A 22,691-nucleotide genomic window follows, 5' to 3' on the forward strand; every position below is an offset into this window, starting at 1 on the left:
CCCATTCATAAAGACAGTCACTTGCTTCATTCCTGAACGCATTCGTTCGAATGAATCAATTGAATGAATGATTCAGTGATACAATCAGTGATTTGCCGCCACTTGCTGGCAGTTTTAGTTAAATTTTTAAAGTATCTTTTCAGTTATTTAAATCATTTAATAGTTATATATTAAAAATTTTATATTTAAAACATTAATCTCATCATGAATTTATGGATTTAATTGCACTCATGCCACCTCTGAGCCTCATTAAATGTCTGAAAGTACACCAAGCCACTTTTGTGTTTTTCTGTGCCACCTCTACAAATTAATTTTGTTAATACTGATTTAATTTGATTGGTAACTTATGTTTCTAAAGCCTCGTACACACTGGGATGATTATCGCTCGCGCTTATAGCCGACGTTTTTCAACGCATCTTTTGTGTTCATACCCAAGCGATTTTCGTTGGCGATGAGCCAAGTGAACGTGCAAATTCACTCCCTGACTTTAGATGGTGCTTAATGAAAAACAGAAATACCCGGTACACATCGAATCCTATTTGATCTGCAATTCCTCTCCATAACAACTCCCTCTTATCAAGATTTTTGTAGTCACTGTCGCATTTGTCATAAAGCCCTTTGTGTTCAGACACCAATGAGACCAGCAGCTACGTTCATCTTGCCTCGATGCATCTTCTTGGTCTACTTACTTCCTCTTCGTCGTTAGGTATAAATGTGTGCTCAGCAAGACCGTTTTGTGCTTGAGCGCCACCAAGCCGTGTTTTACTGTAACTTCAGCAGCTCCAGGCACGTGAACAAAAACGCCAATCTCATTGGTCGGCCAGTTTTTAACGCAGCGCATCAAACCAAAAAACGAGCCCGAGGTGTTTTTTTAAAGAATTATGCTTTTACGCTTCGCGTTTTGCGCGTTGGTGTGCACACTAACATTGGCGCCCATTGTTTAGTCACGAGGTGTTAAATGTCGGCGATAATCACACGTGATATTCGTCCCGGTGTGAACAAGCCTTTATTCTACTTGTTCTTATTCTGTCGTTTTAATTACAATTTTTTAAAAACTTATAAAATATCATTTTTAAAGAATTTGACAAAAGATTACATACATAAAGTTAGAAAAATGCCATTACAAATGTAAAAACAAAATTCCACTGTAAATCACTTTAAGGAGTCAAATATCACCTCGTAATGGGAAGGCAAATTTTTGATACAATTTTGGATTATTGGTTAGAAGATGCTCCTAAAATTTTGAAAGTGCTCCTAAATTTTTTAAGTTTATCCAAAAGAAAATTAAGCGTAGAGCCCTGGAATCTGTTTAGAAGTTTTATGGATCACTTTTATGATACTTTCCCAAGCTTGAAAAGGTCAATCCTCATTCACATCCATTATATGGAAAGTTTGACAAAAGAAAAAAGTCAAAATAAGTTTGGATCGACATGAGTAAATGATGACAGTATTTTCATTTTTGGGTGAACTATATCTTTAAAAAGACATGACTGATGGACAGAAAGCCAGGAAAGAGACAGAAAAGCAGAGAAAGATAAAGCAAAAGAGATAAGCATGGAAAACGAGCCTGTCTGCAGCTTATCTAAACACATCTGCTACAGAAATATCTTATTTCTGTTTCATACTCTTGTTCTTTTTTTCCTCTCACTCTCCTTCTTGTCTGCTCTCTATGCTGTCACAGATTTTGCTTCCTGTGCCCAAAATATGAATATTTTAGAGCTAAGAAGCTTAAAGGGAACAATGAAATGGCCTGAAGTTAAATCATACCCCATTTCCAGCTTCACATAGCAAAGACAGTGACTGAGTGAGAGAGAGACTGAAGGAGAAGGAAAGCGAGGGAGGAGAATCTTTTCTGAGTGATGAATGCAGTGCAGTGTATCTCACAGTAATGACAAAGCTTATCCTCTCTCATTGGCCTCTGTTTCTCATCTGTGAAATTTCTGGAGTTTGCGGGTCACGCATCATCTAGCCCAGAGGCGTGACAACAAGCCCTTTAACAGACAAGGCCGGCGACAAGGATGGAGGAATATTACTTTGACTTGAACAAAATGCACAAAAGATGAGGCTTATATGGAACGAGCAAAAGTTTATTCTGAGACTCAATGTCAAAGTAAAAGGGAATTTTTTTTTTATTTTGCATCCTGACAAACACCTCTCATTGATGATGCTAATCACTGCCCTCTGCTAAGAAGAACATCAACAAAACACACAAATGCACAGATGTATACAAAATATACAAACGCAGTTGCCAAACACACAATTCTCACGCAACAATGTGAGAAAATAGCTCAAACCTTCAGTCGAAAGCCAGTCAAAAACAGCACCCAAAAGTTTCCCAGTGGCTCAGAAATGGATTAGCCAGATAATACTGGATGGGTAGATTCAGCTGACGCCAACTTCCCTCGACATGGGAAAGGCTCTTTTATACAAAAGGTCAATAATTGAGGAGTTGTGAGAGTGAGAAAGTGTTTAGGTGGGGCAGCAATGTACAAAGTATTGTCCTAAATTGAAAATGTATAAATGGTGAAGCACTATGATAACAGGTCTTTTCATATTTTATTCTCTGAACACTGAAAACAGTAATCAAATATCAGCAGTAATGCAATGATAAAATCTAAGACCACAATAGCCATTTATTGAGTGCTGCGCTTTGTTTAGAATCTCTTTTCAGACAGATTCAATTTAGGCTTATTGTGTTCTTTTAGATCATCTTTGCATGTCATTCATATCTAATTTTTTTTAAATCTGTGCAGCTCTGAAAGTAAAAAGTGAAAAGAAGTATTTTTGAAACATCTAGGCAATAAGCTAAATCAAAGTTTAATCAATGCTCTATATGAAATTAAACAGATATAATCTTGCAAGGTTGTATCAAGGAATGAATGAAAATAGCAAATTGGGAAAAAACAGTTGGATATTTCATTTTTTTTTAAATCATACCTAGAATCCAATCCTTGGACAACAGTGTCAAAGATGTTAGATCGATTTTGTGTATGCAGCTTCTTCTGTTGTGACTAGGATCGTTTGGTTTCTCTGTGCTTGTATTGTTATAGGATTTTTTTAGGCAGGCCTGAAAATAATGATCTAGACAATCCCCTTATTTGCTTTTTCTTGTACCTGCCCAGATATAATACACCTCTGAGGGTTGGGGGTTTCATGCATCTTTCACAGAGTGAGATGTTGTTAGAGTGTCAACAATATCCTGATGACAATGCATTGAGAGTCACACTCTCTAAAGGTCAACCACCCACAGGAGGGCCAATTAGAGCCTGCTGTCAACTGCTATCACGAGTGAATTAACACCTCAGAACTGCAGAGATGTGACGTCAGGCAATGAGAGTGCACAGATTTTGATGAATATTCCCTCCCCCAATTCTCTTTTTGTTTTCTGTCACCATTGCCTCCATCCCATCTTCCAGAAAGTTTTTTCCTAAAGCTGTTTGTCAATCACAGATGACAGATTCATCTAATCACCTCTGACCCTGCTAAAGGTCATCTGGTCATCAAAAAACAAAGTGGATTATCGACTGATAAAAGATAAAAGACTGATATAAATGTCAAAGTTTTGCTAAATCTACTATATACTATATACAGTTTATATATATATATATATATAATATATCAGGGCTGTACGTTAACCTTTTTTGCACATTGCACTGGTGCTACAGAGTTGTGTAGATGCGAAAGTGTGTACTGTCTACTGTATATGCGCTCAGAAAAAACGCATGTCAGAAAAGCACGTGAATGAAATGTTTAAGCACATGTTAATAATGTACTTTTGTGATTGCGCATAAGTACAGTGTCCCGTGAGTGTAACTCTACTGCTGAGTTAACATTTGATGAATGTATGTCGCATTGTAAAGCACATTGAGGTGGATGCGCCAGAACTACAGCTGATAGAATGTGCGCTATAGCACAATACTATGATATTTCTTCAAAAGCAGATTGTGGAGACTTTAATCGTCCACAATCAAAAATTGTCATATCGCACACCCATAACTACCAAGTATAATCAATCTCACACACACAAACAAGCACACAGAAATTTCTTCACACTATTAAGCAGCTGTGTTATGAACATGCATAACATGTACCCCCCCCCACCCGAATTGTTAGTCATGGAATCCCTGATGTCGGCCCCGCTGCAATTGGAGCACTTAGCCAAGCGCTAAATACCCTCAACGGGTTTTTGCAGCATTGAGCAATCTAACCAATCACAGATATCTGTTGATTTCTTGAACGCAATGGCCAATCAAAAACTTTTTGTCAGAATTCACTCACCGCTGAAAGCGCCAGTTTTTAAGTGCATTTTTGCACGCTCGTGAATCATCTCATGACTAAGTGCAGACGCGATGTAAATAAGAGATTCATTGTGCAGTTTAGAGAGCTTCATTGATTATAACGTAACTTTGTAAGATCGCGATGAACGAAGATGAGTGATGCTTTTTAGTGATAAAGGGAGCGCGCTTTGCGCACTTTCTAGGGTATAATCCATTCAGAATTTGTCGAAATAGCAGTGATTGGCAATGGACGGAACATTAAATATGTTGATTTAATTCTGGAACCGGTCAAACCTCCACAGACAGCGCGCGTTCCGTGCGAGATCTAATCGAGCGGCAACCTCCCGCTCTCTCTCGTGAAGCCAACAAGGAAGTGACTTAAACTAATTCATCATCTGGCCGCTAGAGGCTGGCTGCAAAAGGGAGTCAATCCCATAGACTCCCCATGTTAAAATGCCCAACTTTACAGCAGAAAAAAACATGTTTACAGCCTGGTTCAAAAAATGATTTTGTTCTATATAGCTAATTTTGCCCTTCATGACAACTGTAAGGGGGGTGAATTTTTTATAACTCATCCGTTTAAATTATATTAAGCCTTAAAGTTCTGCATAATTAAGGGCGTGGCCACTTGAGTGACAGGTGGATTGCCGCAGCTGTCACCCCCGTCGAGCTAGGTGGGCATGGTTTCAGCAACCAGCTCCCGCCTCTTTTTTTTTTTTTATTGAATCACTCAAATTCAACACTTTACAGTAGCCAGGGGGTGAACACAAAGAAAAAGAGATACAAAATTACAGTGAAATAAAGAGAAAATAAAAAATAAATTATATAAAAACATGGAAATGTTTACATACATTAATACACTTAACAGCTTTCTTGTTTATCAAATTGTAAATTGATTTTAGGTATTGTTTAACTTCTGATTTCAAAATGAGAAACAATGGTTTATAATTGTCGTACTTGCATTTATGTATACTAAACTTTGCCAGCAAAAGTAATAAATTAATCAAATAATATTCCTTATGGAATGACATGTCGTAAGTGAAAAAACTAAATAAAACATTTTCAAAACAAAGTTGAAAGCTGGGCATGATATGATCTCTAACAAATGAGCAGAAATTTGACCAAAAATTGACTGAGTAAGGACAACTCCAAAATAAATGAAAAAACGTTTCTGTATGTAGACCACAAAATGTACATAGTGTATCAATATCACAGTTAAATCTGTTTACAAGGAAAAAGTTACTGGGGTAATATTTATAAATGAGTTTGAAAGAAATTTCTTTTACTTTATTTGTGATTAAATATTTATGAGGTAATTTCCAGATTTTATGCCATATCAAACCATCAACACAGCTCCCGCCTCTTTGCCCATTTTCGATTAATCCGAGAGTGACACGTGGTGACGTGCTGCCAAGATGGCGACGGCTGACTCCGCCTACTTTAGGCTTCAAAACGCTCGTCTGAAGTCTACGGGTTACGTCACGGACACTACTTCCATGTTTTTATACAGTCTATGGATCTAATTCACGGACCAAAAGCAGAGGCATCATGCCCATTCAAAGTGAGGGGACACGTGCCCCCTCAGATTTTTGAGCCAAGTGGGTTTTGAATGCAGCTTCCAAACGACAAAAAATAGCGATTAACATTTTCTATATTTAATACAATCACACCAATGTGATTAGAACGTTCAGCGCATCATATCATCAGCTGCTAAATTCAAATCTGCGTTCGCTGGCTGGCACGGAGCCAGATACACGCGTTTATACAGCACTGCGCATTATAACCAATCACACACGATGCTGTTGAGCTTATGAATGCAATGACCAATCAGAGGTGTTCAGATGAGTCATCGCTAAAATGCCGGTGTTTTCTTCACTCGCTTGCTGACTGAACACCTCTTTCTGGTGAATTCTCTCGTCAGAAACAACAAAGTGCAAATGTGTGTACGAATCTGTAAGATATTAATTTCATAGTGTGAACACCTTAAGTGATTTTAATGGGAGTTTTTGAGAGTGCTCGAACTACACTGTCAGTAAAAATGTTCTTTGATAATGTAAATGTTCTTTGTTCTCTTTCTGTACAACGAAAGTGTTATGATTAGTAGCCTAACTTGCAATGTTTTTATTCACATTAACTTTCAATGTTAAATTCACATTAAATATAAACCCAGTCGTATTAAAAATGTTATGGCATGACACCCATATCTGTTAATTAAGTAAACAGACAGGTTTTTTTATGCATAGTTAATAGATTACATTATTAGGTTACTTTGACCATCGCCCACTATAGATCACCTCTATAAAGGTGAGAATCAAGATATTTCATGAGAATTCAGTTAATGCGTTTGGGAATGTTTCGAATAAAAAGGGGAAAAAAATAAAACATAAGAGCTGTTGTAGCTGCTGTGTGTCACATGACGACCCCCCAACACGTGCCCCCTCAAAAATAATGAGTGTGTAAACTTTATTGAGATCAGGACATATCAACCAGTAATTTCATTTCATTTCCAGTAACGGACGGTAGAAAGTTCAGCAATGTCAATGTGTGTCGGTACATAAAAATGGAAGTTATTATTGGACGATCCTGCTCCTCTGGTTATGCCCAAGAACAGGACAGTAAATGTTTCACATGGACTCCAATGTGACTGTCTACAATGTAACTAGGATACCATGTAACTAGATTTACATTTCCAAAAGTAAATGCTTATAAGCTGCAAAAGTATAATGTTAAATTTATGCTCAGGTAAAGATTTTGAATGCTTAACATTCAGCAACTGTGTAGGTCAATGGGAGAGTTTCCCCTTAAAAATATATTTTTTTAAATATAAATTTAATAGATTGAATGCCTAAGGCTGAAATTATCTACAAAACAAAGGTCAGAGTCTCTACTGTAAGCAGTTCAGGCTGAATTAATAGTTTAACACCTGAGGTTAAACATTTTAAACAAACCCTACCCAGAACTTCTGATTAATATCAATACAGTACTGCCTTGCAAGCACTATAATAAAAAGCACTTTTAAAAACTGCAATGATATTATCATAAATACACCAAGAACAACAAAAAGAGAATCACTTCAACATGACAACAAGTGACGTCCTATGAGCTGATTTTAGCTCAGCTAAAATAGTTCCTCTGACATTCCACTGACACCGCAGGGAAAGTGACAACCTGAGCGGTTTAGGAAGCAGAATTAAAACGGGCTCTTGTGTAATGTGGGTGCATATGTCTGTCTAGGTTTTAAAGCTGTTTTAAGGACACCTGATTAAAGAATACTAAAGGTTTTTCTGCCTTACACCATTAAACAGTGAGAAGCACCAACATGAAAGGGTGAGAAACAAAAGGTTTGTCACAAGTCGTCAAAAATGACATTGTTATCAATATCCACTACTTCAATTTTTTGCCTCTTGTCCTTCAGCTGTTATCTCTCTCTTTCTCTCTCCAAGTTTAAGGGACGACCAAAGCGGTATGTCTGCAGTGTGTAAATAATTGCAAACGCATGAGTGCATCTGTCAAACATGGTTACCAAGGTCCAGGCTCCACACACACAGACTGCATACAGCCTTCACAGATCCACACAGCCTGAAACACATCCACACTAGAATACAGAATACTGTCTTATAGAAAATGCACTGTTCCCTTCCCACAATGCAAAGAGTACCTGTGAGGGGGTGAAGAAATTGCTGTAACAAGACTTATCACTCAAGGTTGTATTTCATGGAGAGGGCACAAACCACAGCTCCAAATCAAACTAATTACTAATTTGTGCTCATTTGCTGACACTTTCCATCCAAAGCGACTTATATCATGTCTCAATTAAGCATGACACAAAGTGCCAAGTGATCTGTCTGTCAGGAATAAATCTCTTTCAGAAGTAAACAAGTCTTTTAACACGACTTTCAGTGTGTATTAACATACATGTCAATCTCGTAATTCTGTACATTTTGTGTTCCACAGAAGGAAAAAAAAACATGCATGTTTCTAAAAACTTGAGGGTAAATAAACCTTAGATGAATTATGTATAATAATTTTCGTCGTAACTACACTACTGTTTAAAAGTTTGGGGAGCTTTTGAAAGAAGTTGCTCACCAAGGCTGCATTTATTTGATCAAATATACAACAAAAAAGTAATATTTCAAAACATTATTTTATCCAGTCTTCAGTATCAGATGATCCTTCAGAAATGTTTCTAATGTGCTGATTTGGTGCTCAAGAAACATTGCTGTGCAGCTTAATATTTTTGTGGAAACGTGATACTTTTTTCAGGATTCTTTGATTAATAGAAAGTTCAAAATGGGTCACCATACTCGGCCACACATCACTTCACACATTCACTTTAATGCTGGTTTTTGTTTCTTATTTAGGTTTTCTTGTCTCGGTTCCTGCCTTGTCATGTGTTTCCCTGACCTTGTCATGTGATCCTACCATAAGGTCCTTTTGTTCATGTGTCTTGTTCCCATTGGTTCCTTTGTTGTATGTATCATGTGTTCGTTGGTTAGTTTATGTCAAGTGACCCCTTTTATTTGAGTTGTATATATATATATATATATATATATATATATATAGCCCTCATGTTGCCATTGTGTATCGTCTAGTTTTGTACTGTGAAACCTGCTGTTTTGTTCATGGTCATGTCAAGATCCGGTTTAGTTCATGTCTGTTTTGTATCACGTTTTGGTTTGCTTTGTTTATTAATAAAGGCTGCACATGGGTTCATCGTACTTGCCTTCAGTGGGACTTCAGTTACAGAAAAGCTAGAGCAAAATATGAACCCAGCAGTTTCCTTGTTGTGCCTTCGCCAAGGCCATCGTACTACTGAAGATTAAGTTCAGGACTTTTGTGGAGTCCAAGTGGATTTTAATGACGTGGCCCTTAAGGACATTTTTCGGGTGGGCCTTAATGAGCCCAATGAGTTAAATATGAACTCACAATTGAATGTAACATAAAACAAATGATTACTTTTTGTTAAAATCTTTATTAATGCCAAAAATGCTTACATTTGTGTGTCTTTTTGTTCGCTCGGGCAGCCATGTTGCCGCTGAAGCCGGTTTACGCTGAGATAATTCATACCCCTTCGTTTGAAATGTGGTCCCAAAAAATCTTCGTTTGAAGGGCTGTCTGGCCCTTCCCCTTACCCCTACCCCTCCAACCAAAAGAGAATTGAGAAACCCCTACCCCTTCACGTGAACGCGCAAAATGGAGTGGTAGGGGAAAATGTGCCAATTAAATCAACAATGTTTTTCACTGCTGACTACTTTATCAAGACTTCAGACCACCTGTGCATTTGCTGAAGCAATACTCTACAAAAAAGTCCATGTATTTGGGTTGTTTATTTCAGCATGCAAAAGAGACTATAGTGTACACAAGGTAATTTGTTTCAATCATCCAAATACAACTCACTCATTCTCATTAACCACCCAATTAATGGAAACGGAAATATGTGCAAATAGAGTAGTTCAACAACAGCAGAAGGTTTGCTTTTGTGTTATGCTGGATTCTGACACTGAAAGGTGTCACTAAAAAGTTCAATACTCCATTCAATCAGCTGGGGAAACAAACAAAATACTAAAATATTTTTAAAACATAGTGCACTTTCCAATATGAGCATAAAGTATCAAAACACAGAATTAACAATATTCCTGACTAGTGTTATTTTAGTGTCATTTAGATACTTTAAAGTTTTTATTAATATTTTGAATCAGTTTTTATTTTTATATTTTCCGATTTCAATTTTAAAGTTTTAGTAATTTTGTTCTAATTTTTGCCATTTTTAATATATATTTTTTTTCTGTATAGTTTTTCTATATATAATGTTTATAAAATGAGATATGTTGACTTGGCAAATAGTTTATATTTTATTTCTGTTAAAGTCTTTATTTATTTAAAGTAGCTGATAACAAAAATGTTTTTAATGGTTTTAACTATAATAACCCTGTTCCTGATAACTTCAGCCTGATTACAACAGTTTGTGTGACATCGTTTAATAATTGTATATACCCCATTAAGGAGGAGTCAAATCATAACTTGCTGAATTTACATAATTGAATGGCCTAAACATTTGGTTCGAGTCATTTTGTAGCTTACTGTATTCTGGCAGTCTCTGTTGAGCAGCTGGAGCAGGTCAGATTCGAAGACCTCCATGGAGGGGAAGAGTGCCACACGTAGGCCCTCCAACACACACGAGAAGCTCTTCAACAGACGAGGCTTCCGCAGCGCATCTGCTGCAACAGAGATGGAGTGAATATAATGTTAACATTGTACTAATTTCCTGCATGCACAGCCAATTCCATCCAGCCATTTTATTATTGTCCTTTATATTTAATGGCTATTCATTTTTTACAGCATAACAGCAACAAAGGATTTAATTAGACAGTAAAAATGTATTTATCAGCATGCTTCAGAATGCCAAGATCCTCTTCCTCATGGCAATGCATTCAAATATGCAGGGGAAAAAAACACAAAGTGCACGGGGTAACAAACTAGTGAGTGATGCACAAGAGAGCTAAATGTGTTCCAGAAGCAGGGAAAAATCCATGCAGTTGAGGCCAACGTAATGGAGCTCCATGTGGCCCAAATACCTCTTTTGATTTAAAAAAGAATAAGGACCAATGATAATTTATAATTTGGAGTATGTGTCTGGCTGCATCATCACAGGCACATTTCCTCCAGCTGAGATCTTTGGCTGGCCCCATTTCCGCTCTCAGTAGGGGTCTCGCTGTGAAGCGTTTCAAACATTGTGTATTGAGAAAGTCTTCTGCATATCCAAACCACTGCACCCACGTTTTATTTTCTTTTTGGAAAAGACAAAAAGTCTAGCTCACTAACCCATATGGGTCTAATAAACTCCATAATCAATTCAAAAATCTTTTGATCGATCTGAAAATGGTCACATCACATGTTTGTGATTGTCAAGATTTGCCTGGGTCGCCTTGGCACATCCAAACATGCTCAACTTACAACGACACTAACCTGCTCTTTTTGAAAAACTCATCCTTGATGTTTTATTTAGACATCTCAGTGAAATATGCAGAAAATAAAAATGAAATTAAATAAATTCTTCACATACAGACAGGTTAAGTGAATCATCCCCCATAATTTATTTAAAGATAAACATCTGTTATACAGCATTAACCCCTAGGCTAACTGGTTTCTATAACTGTTGTGCATTCCCTTAGTGAAAGCTGTCTAATCTATAAATCAGATTCTTCTCAGAAGTACTGGACCTGAATGTTTACATGAGACATGATGATTCATTTCAAAGATTTCTGAAGTGAAACCAACATGGAATGTGGGAAGAATTATTTTGAAATATTTTGTGAGGTACACAACCATTCAAAAGATTGGGGTTGGTAAGATTCTTGATGTTTTTTGAAAGTTTCTTATGCTCACCAAGGCTATATTTATTTGATCTAAATATAGTAAAACAGTAATACTGAGAAATATTATTACAATTTAAAATAACTGCTTTCTATTAGAATATATTTTAAATTGTATTTTATTCCTGTGATGGAAAAGCTGACATTTCAGCTGCTATTAATAATATGCTGATGCCATTTCTTTTAACATTATCAATGTTAATAACAGTAGCTTAATATTTTTGTGGAAACCATGATACATTTTTTCAGGATTCATAAAAAACTTAAATGATTCCATTGCATAAGTACTCATACCCTTATCTGGGATAGTTAAAATTTAGCTCAGGAGTATTCATATTGCTTGTAAATGTTACTACACTTCGAGTGAAGTTAACCTGTGGCAAATTCAATTGAATAAAAGTCCCTTTAAGACAAGTCATGTCACTCGGCGGCCATCTTTGAAACGCCTCTCGGGCATGCAAGTGCAACTCCTATCTCCTGACGGATGACATGCGTGACAGCTAAGTGGAATCCCGGAAAATAAACCGTAGAACTTTGACCAATGAGAGAACAGTTTACTCGCGCTTGACTTGTATTAACAAATTTGGTCAATTTAGAAGCTTTGCCCTGTGAAAGCGAACCACACCAAGAATAAAAAGAAACATTGTAATAATTTTAATCCCTGTTTCGGAACAAAGCAATCGATCTACAGGTGTGAAAGCACCCTAAATTAAGTGCAGTCACTTAAGTGGGCCTAAATCTGCAGCTCAACAATAATCAGAACATAAATAAATTATTTTCTGTAAAAAAAATGAAAATAATTCCTTCTAAAAAAAATAAAAAAAAGAAATAAAAAGAAATAAAATAAAAAATGCAGTCATTAAACCTGCAGCTCAACAAGGTTTTTGGAGACATGCTCACTTTCTACACATTCCTCTTTCAGTTCAAGTTATGATCCAGGAATGTTCACCTTTCCTGGATTAAGTTTGGAGCGGTGAGGTACGAGGCTGTGTGCACATACACATAAGGAAAGAGAGAGCGCGAGTGTCACACACTGGATTAAGTTTGGAGCGGTGAGGTACGAGGATGTGTGCACAGACACATAAGGAAAGAGAGAGCGCGAGTGTGTTACACACACACACACACACACAGTCTTTCTCCGTACAACACTCAAACAGTGGCAAAGACACCTGAGAACCAGCAGTTTGTTTGTCAGACACATACGCACTGCTCGAAGCCTCACACCAACCGGAGGGGGAGGGGTCGTGTGACTCGTTAAGGCTGATTTATACTTCTGCGTCAGACCTGCGCCGTAGGCTATGCGTCAGTTTTCATTTATACTTCTGCGTCGTTGTCCACGTCAACGTGCAGTACACATGCAAACCGCTAGTCTGCCGTGTCCACGGGCATGTTGCTGGTGTAACCCGCAGTACCTCAGTAAAAGTCGAAGAAGAAACGGCTCGTTAGAGAAGCATTATAGCAGTGACGGCGGCAAATAAATATCAAATCATTATTTAAAACTACAAAAAGGAAACAACAACGGAACAGGAGAAGATGGCATACTTTCAATCTCCACAAGGACTTGTACCATGGCAGATCAACATTGCTTGTCGCAGACAACTACTGATGTATAATGCTATGTAGTATAATAAATGATAAGACACTTGTTCTTTGCTTTGTTTTATTTTATATAAGGTGTAACATTAAACTATATTAAAGTGCACATAAACATACACAAAACTCAAGTACATACGCAGCCCTCTACGAACACCATGGCAATTAAATCGCCATTGGCGGTACGTTAAATACAGGTGCGTTGCACATCCATTCAGATTAACTGAAAAACAGCACAGATCCCTTGGTGGAGAGTGAAACTCTGATGCACTCAGTCAGAGAGTGTTCGGCAAGTGAAAATATATCTGAGCTAAACTTATACTTAGCCTCCAACTCACACACTGGCGAGTAAAATCTGAGAATTTATTAGCAGTTGGCTAATATTAGACATAATTTAGTCGCCCAGAGTGAAGATTTAGTCGCATATGCGAGTGATTTACTCGCAGTGTAGAGGGTTGATACGGAGGTAGGGGTTCTAGCAGACCAATCACAGCGCTTGAGGTCCGTGTAGAATTGACGCGCTGTTAGATTTTTGGAGAGGTGAACGTCAGGCTACAGTGTAGGGAGTGCATCTATGCGTAGGCTACGGCATAGGTTCGACGCAGAAGTATAAATTGTGCTTTACGCTCTTCGCTGCACACAACTGAGGGAGTCATGCACTTTCCGTCTTTGATGACACGTAAAAAAAACTGTGCATACCGCAGGAACGGTATAACGGAAAATTTTAGTGGTTTTGAAACCGTGACTTTTCCAAACCACGGTATACCTTGAAACCGTTTATCGTTCCATGCCCATGTGTGAGACACTGTTTTTTATGGATGGGCGCTTTTTGTTTCACTTCTTTTGGACTGAAGCACTGCAACACCCACTGACTGACATGATAGAGCTTGGAATAGCCAGGACAATTTTTTATATAACGCCGACTGGATTCGTCTGAAAGAAGAAAGTCATATACACCTAGCATCCCTCGGGGGTGAGTAAAACAGCCTAATTTTACAACCACCTAATTTTTAGTGGTTGTAAATAATTTTTTAGAACAACCACCTACATTTGGGTCTGTTTATCACAAAAAGTTATCATATGGTATGTGTGTGTGTGTGTGTGTGTGTGTGTGTGTGTGTGTGTGTGCGCATGTTTGTAATAATACACAAGTTGCTGTGGCAGCAGACAGCAGGCATGCTGGTTTGAATGAGTCACAAGCAGAAGAGTTTCACTTTCACGGATCACTCAGCCATACACAAACACAGTCTATCACAGTTTAGCTTTAACACACTCACAGAGTCTACCACTATCAAAGCCAGGCCCGGAGCTCCGACACACTCAGACATTTACCGTACTCACAGTCTGTTACCTCAAACACACTGCACAATCACTCTACACTCAAGCACACATACACACCAAACCAGGCTTATCTGTACAGCAGCACTGAGGCCTGACAGCCAAACAAGCGCAGCATCGTCAGGACATTACAGCATACAAAAAACCCCACCACTGCAGCCCAAGAGAGATGCGCTAAAGAAGCTCTGATAGGTTACGGCTCAACAGAAGAGAATAGAGGAAATTCAGTGTGTCTCTTTAAACATTTAAAGGTTTGCTAATGTTTATCTATTAATTTGTGTTGTGTATCTTTAAAGTCCCCATGAAATCAAAATTAAGTTTTTTTTTGGGTGGTAGTATTAATATGTTAGTCTGAAGGTTATCTATTAGCCAGTGTGCTCCAAAACAGTGGCAAAATTCGGATTTAGAAGATATAAGCATTCAAAGTTTACAGTTCGTCACTTCTGCCAAAATGAATCAACGATTTTTTTTTACATCACCTCGTACTTCAGCTTCTCATCAAATCTTCTGACCAATCAAATGCTCTCTAGAATCCGAAGCGCCCACCCACTACAAATAGACGCTGAAGCTGCGGCTGAGATCGGTCACTTGTTTACAGTGTAGTATTATTCCCTGTACAGTGAATGGCAAGTAGTGCACAATGTAGGCGATAGGAAACGATTCACGCAAACCGTGGCAGCACACGAAGTCCGGATTTTGGCTCCGGTCCAGAGAGGCGATCGCACGGAGCGGATCATATGCGAGAGTTGGCATATATTAAACACTTTTAAAACTACACAGCCGCAGCATGATTATGATCACTATATTGTTTTACTAAGAGATTCATATTGAACCTAGGGGGTAATCTATTAGACTGTGGCTGTCAAATGCGGCTTTACCGAGCTCAACAGCTCTGGCCCGAGCAGATATAAACAAAACGCTATTGGCTATTTTAAAAAGGGGACGGGGCTGCTTGATATGTCCCGCCCTGTCTTCCTGTTTCAGTTTAAATTACGTCACCACATAGAATAACGTGTGTTTCAAGGCACTTCAGGGGACCTTTAAAATTTAGAATACTGTATTTCTCTAATGCAGGAGTTCCCAGCTGTTTAACTTCAGTTTAACCCCTAGACCTAAATTTTTTATTTAGTTCAAATACCAATCTAATTCTAACCTTTCCATAAATTAGGGCTGCACGATATATTGTTTCAGCATCGATATCGCGATGCGCGCTCCCCGCGGTAGTCACATCGCAGAATGTGCGATGTTTAGTATACTGATCGTTATACTGATCGTTTTCGCGACACCCGTTGCAAATCCTTTGAACTTTGTGTCAGTATGTCATAAAAAGAACGAGGGATTTACTCTCTGGGATTTGTCGTGCTGCACCACGCCGCATCCATCGTAGACAGCGCTGATTATAATGGGTTCTACGCCCCTCGCGTCCGGTGTAGACACGGTGAGAGCCACGCAGATGCACATGAACACTGAATTCCGTTCACTTCCGCGTCTATTTGTGCCTAAAATGACACATACGCACAGAACTATGTCAAAATGCATGTCTCTGCAAGTATCCTTGTAAACAGTTGCTTATGTCTTAGGTGAAGGTAAACAACTGAGAAAGAAAATGTATGTGTAACAGTATATTGGTTCACAGCAGTTTAATGCTCCTAAGGCTTTCTGTCATGAATGTTAATCAAGCAGCAAAACACAGAGATTTAAATCACTTTTGTAGCTTAAACACATATTTATTAGATTGAATTTATACAGTGAAGACTATGCAGTGTTATTTTACATTTTTCATTATTCAACCAGCATACCTGAATGCTGTTAGACTTACCGGAAAAATATAAAGTACGGTTTATTTAATTTATATCTATGTTCTATTATATTTATCTATGTTTGTAATTTGTTTATTTTTCTATGCTGATTTAATCACCTACAAAATCACCCCAATCATTGATTTTTTTTTTCCAAATAGAGCTTTTCAAGTTATCTGGTGTTTTTTTTTGTTTGTTTGTTTTTTCATATCGCAGAAATACAAAATATCGCAATGTGAGTTTTTTCCAATATCGTGCAGCCCTACCATAAATACAATGTTTTTCACAACTTCACACTTTTGCATGCTTAATATTGTTTATTGTAATAGTCATTGTTTGTCTGAAAGTAAATGTTGTGTAATTTTATAGTGAAATTATACAGCACATTGGTCAGCATCACGTTGTTTTAATTGTGCTTTATAAATAAACAGAAACAATATTCTTTTTTTCTTAGCACGTTTCAAATTACACATCTTTAATTGGGTAGATGATAAAGAAAATGTACATACAAGATTAAAACTCTTTCTTTTACAAGTTTCCATTGTTATTATTTGCCCCTTAGCCTTAATTAATTTGTCCTGAGGTATGACAAATTATTTTAAAAAGTACAAATATAATGTTTCGAGTCATGTGGCTCTTCATCAGACCTGATGCATGTTATTTTGGTGAGAACATGCTATACATATTTTTCTACTTTTAGAGCTATGGTGTGACAACTTTTTCTTTTTTTTGTTTGTTACTTTTTGTGGTTGAGCACCCTCACTGAGCTTTTTTGCCTGCTAGATGTGCATACTTTTTGTTAAATTTTTGCCCAAATTACAAATATACCATGTAGTCTTTCAATTAATATGAGGTGATGAAGTGTCTAGTATAATAATTAAACAAACAATTGAAAAAGTGTGTTATTTCAAGCAGTTTTGATGAAGTACAGAATTTCACATTGACTCTGTTGTGAGCTATTACTACTCACTTATATATTGTATTTTTATTATGGCTGTTAAAATGATTAATTATTCAGATTAATTATTATCTATATCCATAAAAAAATGGTAAATACTAAATTAAATAAATACTTTCACACTTACTACCTAATTATATAGTATACATTTTTATTAAGGCTGTCAATAGGTAATGACTAATTAAGAATTAATTTATTTTAATATGTAAATAATATTTTAAATTAATTAATTAAATGCTAAATAATCAAGTTAACACTGTTCATCATATATAATTCATGTGAACCTCCTCGGGGGAAACTCTTCTTTACAGTGCACATACAGAACCTTCCTCATGCATTAAGCATTTACTATGTTAACCTACAGTTTGAACGGCATTAAAAACTGGTGGGTGTGTCACAGAACTGTGTTATGATCAATCATGTGCCAAGACCATTGGGAAATTGAAGGTAATTTTTCACTTGGATACAATTAAAGCAATAAAAATAAGAGGTGGCTGGTGGAATTTGGCTTTTATGACACTCACTCAAGAAAAGTTTATAATCAGACAGAATATATTGCTTTTGGATCTTAGAATGAAGTGCTTTGAATCATGTCTTATTAACCGGATTAACAGTCAGGGGGAACATCTCTCTTTTTCTACTTTCAGTCTATGTGGGGGCCCAGGAGGATGCAGAATATAGCACTCAAACATTTCAGATGCAGTTCAAAGACAAACCTGCTCCAGAGGAACCCTATTCCTACATCTGCTCATCGGTTTATAATGTGAGAGAGAGGTAGGGGGGAGCGAGAGATATAGAAATATCACTGTGGAATAATTCTCTAATTTCTTGCATCCCTCTCTGGATCTAGACTGTGGTCATGGGTCACGCTCCCTGTGAGATATTTGGGGTGCTGGAGGATTAGCCCGACATTGTGCTCAACTTCAAATCCTCTCGCCACTGTGAAACCCACCACGGTTCATTACTATCGTTCAGATAGTCTGTCTTTACCCACCCCTGAAAGCAGCTCAGAACAGAAATCATGAGCACAGTCAGAAAAGTTGTGAAAAGCCTCAAATGCTTTTGCTTCAAAGTCTCATTTATGACCTGTTTTGGTATGAAGTGATTCTGAAGCTAATCAAGGGAATGTCATGAGAAACGGGAAGCTCTTTAGTGAGGCTTCTAGAGTTCCTTCTGCTGTCTCCATGGCAACACACATTCTCTCGTTACAGATGAGCAGTCATCAAATGCCATTTGACTGTTTTATAACTGTAATGAAAATCTAGCACATTAAAGCCTTTTCTCTCACATTCAAATGATAAACTGAGAGGGGGCATTGTGGGTAATCCTACCTGTGCCTGTGTCCGTGGACGACACCACACCAGGGATGCTGTCATGTCCAGACACTAGAATGTTGGGCGGGAGCAGGTGCATGATGGGAATGAGAGCTGGGTGTGGCTGAATGAAGTAGAGCAGCTGAGAGCCCTCCATCACTGATAACATGGCATTCACTACAGAGAGAAAAAGACAGTCATGATTTCCATTGAACTTCACAGAAAGATGACACAATTCTAGTTGTTTACACTTTCTATTAGTGCAAAGCTCACTGCCACAATGCAAAGGAGTTGCTAAGCTGTCCATAAAGTGGTCTGAGCGTAAGGTGGTCTGTTCTATGGTTGCAAGGATATTCTGGGTGGTTACTCACTGTAATAGATAGTCAGCAATGCATCACATACTGAGGCTGTGGTTTTACATAGAGGAAAACAAATCCCTGCTACTCATTCATTCTAACGAAGAAAATATCTGACAGATTTAGCCAAAAAATAAATGAATAAAAATAAAAATAAACCTATGCAAATAGTATATACACTACTACCAAAAGTTTGGGGTTTGTACATTTATTATTATTATTTTTTTATTTTTATTTTTTATTTTTTTTTGTAAAGAAGTCTCTTATGCTCCCAAAGGCTGTGTTCATTTTATCAAAGATAAAGTAAAAACAGTAATATTTAGAATTATGACCATTTGAAATTATACATAACAATTACTTCAAAATGTATTTTATTCCTGTGATGGCAAAGCTGAATTTTCAGCATTACTCCAGTCTTCAGTGTCACATGATTTTTCAGAAATCATTCCCTCATAATATGCTGATTTGGTGCACAATAAACATTTCTTATTATTATCGATGTTGAAAATAGTTGTGACACGAATCCTGTCCATGAACTTCCGTTCAATCACCACCAGAGGTCACCCTTCCATTACATTGACTCTCGCACTACTCAAACTGTTGCATGTCATCCCGGACTACATATCCCATCATCCATAGTACTGATTGCACACAGCTGTTTCACTGATTGCACAGCACTGATTGCACAGCTGTTTCACATCACTCACTCACTATTTAGCTCTCACTCTGATCCCTTCCTTGGGCCGAGTATTGTTTAGCGATTATCACTCCCCTAGCGATAGCTACATTACAGAGTCCGTTTAGTTTGTCTTATCCTTACCTTAGTCTTGCCTTGTCTGTGTTCTCGTTCCTTGATCTTCGCCTGTGTCTCTCGGATTCCTCCTCTCGTCTTGCTCTATTTTTGATTCTGTTTGCCCCTGCCTGGACCTTGCCTTGTACCTGGACTTATCCCTCTAGTCTCGCCCCTTTGATTCTGTTTGCCGATCGTTCACCTCCGCTAGCATTAGGTTTCTTCGTGTCTTGCCCGCCATATACCTGTCTGCCATTATCTGACCCATGCCTGTTTTATGACCACGTCTCTGTCTTCTCCTAATAAATAGCTTGCAAGTGGATCCGCACGTCTCACGTCTCGTCAGCCCCGTAACAAGTTGTGCTGCTTTTTGTGGAAACTGTGATACATTTTTTCAGGATTCTTTGATGAATATAAAGTTTAAAAGAACAGCTTTTATTTAAAATAGACTTTTTTACTATCTTTACTAAACACAAACTATCGAAAAGTAGTATATATTAAAATTCAAAAATGTTTTTAAAATACGATGCAATATAAATTATGACCAATGAGAACATTTTGTTAACTTTCTCAATTCACTCATCATTGGAAAAAAGCTTGGATTCTGATTTCAGCAAGTGGGCAGAGCCTCCTTACTGACTGAATCTATGACACTGCTACATATATGCCTGTTCCCCCTTTCAGTGTTAGTTTATGGGGTTGTATTGCCCAATTTATCATCAGCCTTCTCAGCTGATAAATCTGAAAGGTAACCGCATGCCTCTCCTCAACAAGCCACACAATTTGAGGTATCGTCTATGTCTGTGGCTCAAATGGTGCGGGACAAATTACACACTGAAGTTTAATACTGGGTTATGGGTTTAGAAAGAAAAAAAAAGTCTAACCTCAAGTATGAGCAATAATAATAGTGATGCTTGTCTTAGCAAGCACCACTAATAACAATAAACAGATCAAAAGTGGGATACTGTCAAACCCCACAGCACGGTAAAATCTAGATTTATATGAACCCAAGGTTTACACATCATTGTTAAATACGGGGGAAAAACATCCCTGTCAAATCTATGCTGCTGACTGCACCCAATGAAACTCACCATCATAAAAGATTACTACAAATGAGAGAGACATTTTTATCAAACTGAGACAACATATGAGAGCACAAGCGGAGAGTTTCATTTCATGCTAGAGTCAACAACTATACTGTATGCAAGCAATCTCCACTTTAATTGAATTTTACCACACTTTTGCCCATTCTACACGGTTTCGAGAATAGTTTCACTGTCAACGACACTTTCACAGCAGAGGAAAAACACCCACCTGGACCCCATTTGAGTTTCTAAACTTGATTTACATTTAAAACAGGCATTTTATGGCTTATGTTCTAGTGAGCCACGGTAAGACTCAAATATTGAAATCTCACAAAGGCCAGTGTGCATAAGGACTTATATAAGGCTTTTAGATGCAAGGTGTGTCCATAAGGCCACAGAAAATTTTCCCATAATGCAACTGGACTCCATATGTGTTGTTTTGTTGCTTATGTGCTATTCTTTGTTGTGCACAGCTGTGAGAAAGAAGGAGCAGGCTGGTGTGAACCCACTGAAAGACGGGACGTTTGCATCATTACATTTCAGCAGAGCTTTCCATTTTTTATTAGGCCATTTATCCCAGACATTGATACACGCGTGCGCACATTCCACTCCATTACTTCGAAACCATATTACACAAAATCGTGCATCACTACCGCTCAATTGGGAAAAAACACGGCCAGTTCTGAATGAAACAAACATGTGTGCGCACACCTGCCTGAGTTGAGGAAATGGATGTCGGTGACACCTGCATACGGTGGCAGGTGACACCACACATATTTTCATTCACATACCAAATGACAGGCCCAGATGGAATCTGCAAACTTTTTGGGAAGGATTTAAACAGTAAAAATGAGCCAAAAATTACCAATCAAACTCCAAAAAGAAAGAGAGCAGGGAAAAAAGATTTCCTTCCAAAGGCCTATACATATTCTGGAACAATGCCATAGCCTGAGAGCATGCGCAGTTACTTTATTAGACAAACTCATTTTTATTGATCAGAATCGCACTTTGCTTACTCTGTGCCGCTGTGCAAATCACTGAGCTGCAGTGTGTCATTCCGTTCACTCTTAATAACAGCTCTGAGTGGTGCTCGCCTGATGGTTAAGGATCAGGGCTTTTAAATGAAAGGTCACAGGTTCAATCACAAGTAGGGTGACAAAACTGCTGAGATTACTTATCTAATGGACAAATCTGTACAATTAGAGTACAACAAATTGGATTAAAAAAACATCCACTTAGTAGCAAATAAACATGCTGTTCTAATGATTATGTACTACCAGGCACAGAGAGAATCGGCACACTTTTTCTATTCTCTGCACTCATTTTGGGGGTCAATCTGCAGAATGAAACGGCGTGTGATGGAAGTACCAATGCTGAGGGAATCTATGCACAGATTTTGTGTGGGCCTGCATATTTATAGTCTGAGTAACAAAGTTCATTCTTTGCAGTGTTACTATGCAACACTATGCATTTCAAATATAACCTGCTGATCTTTTTTAAGTACGTTTTTCCTATTTTACTGTAGCTGTATAAATGAGACACCTGCTATAGTGTAGCATTACTGCAGTTACACTACCAGTAAAAAGTTTGGGATCGGGAAGTGTTTTCTAATGTTTTGGAAGGCCATGTCTTTGGCTCAACAAGGTTTATAAAAAAAATAAATAAATATATATATATATATAAAGGGGGGAGACAGAGGCAGCAGTTGTGAGTGGGGTGGCCAACCGTAGCCCTGCCCGTGTTAAATATTTAACACAGTTAAACCGGAAAAATTAATTGCCTGCATTAATGTTTAACCACGTACATTAC

General features: G+C 37.8%; 1 protein-coding gene across 1 annotated transcript in view; it reads right to left on the bottom strand.

The window, feature by feature from the left end:
- Positions 1–22,691, bottom strand: part of LOC107550077 (nephrocystin-4-like) — an 86,717-nt gene that overhangs the window by 35,041 nt on the left and 28,985 nt on the right. The window contains exons 5-6 of the mRNA XM_016231306.1: positions 18,670–18,828; positions 10,359–10,495 (exon numbers count right to left, since the gene is read on the bottom strand). Of these exons, the coding sequence (XP_016086792.1) occupies positions 10,359–10,495; positions 18,670–18,828 (296 nt within the window). The remainder of the gene's footprint in view (positions 1–10,358; positions 10,496–18,669; positions 18,829–22,691) is intronic.

This window comes from Sinocyclocheilus grahami, unplaced genomic scaffold (genome assembly GCF_001515645.1).
Source record: "Sinocyclocheilus grahami isolate Dianchi unplaced genomic scaffold, SAMN03320097.WGS_v1.1 scaffold16.1, whole genome shotgun sequence".
Taxonomy (NCBI): domain Eukaryota; kingdom Metazoa; phylum Chordata; class Actinopteri; order Cypriniformes; family Cyprinidae; genus Sinocyclocheilus; species Sinocyclocheilus grahami.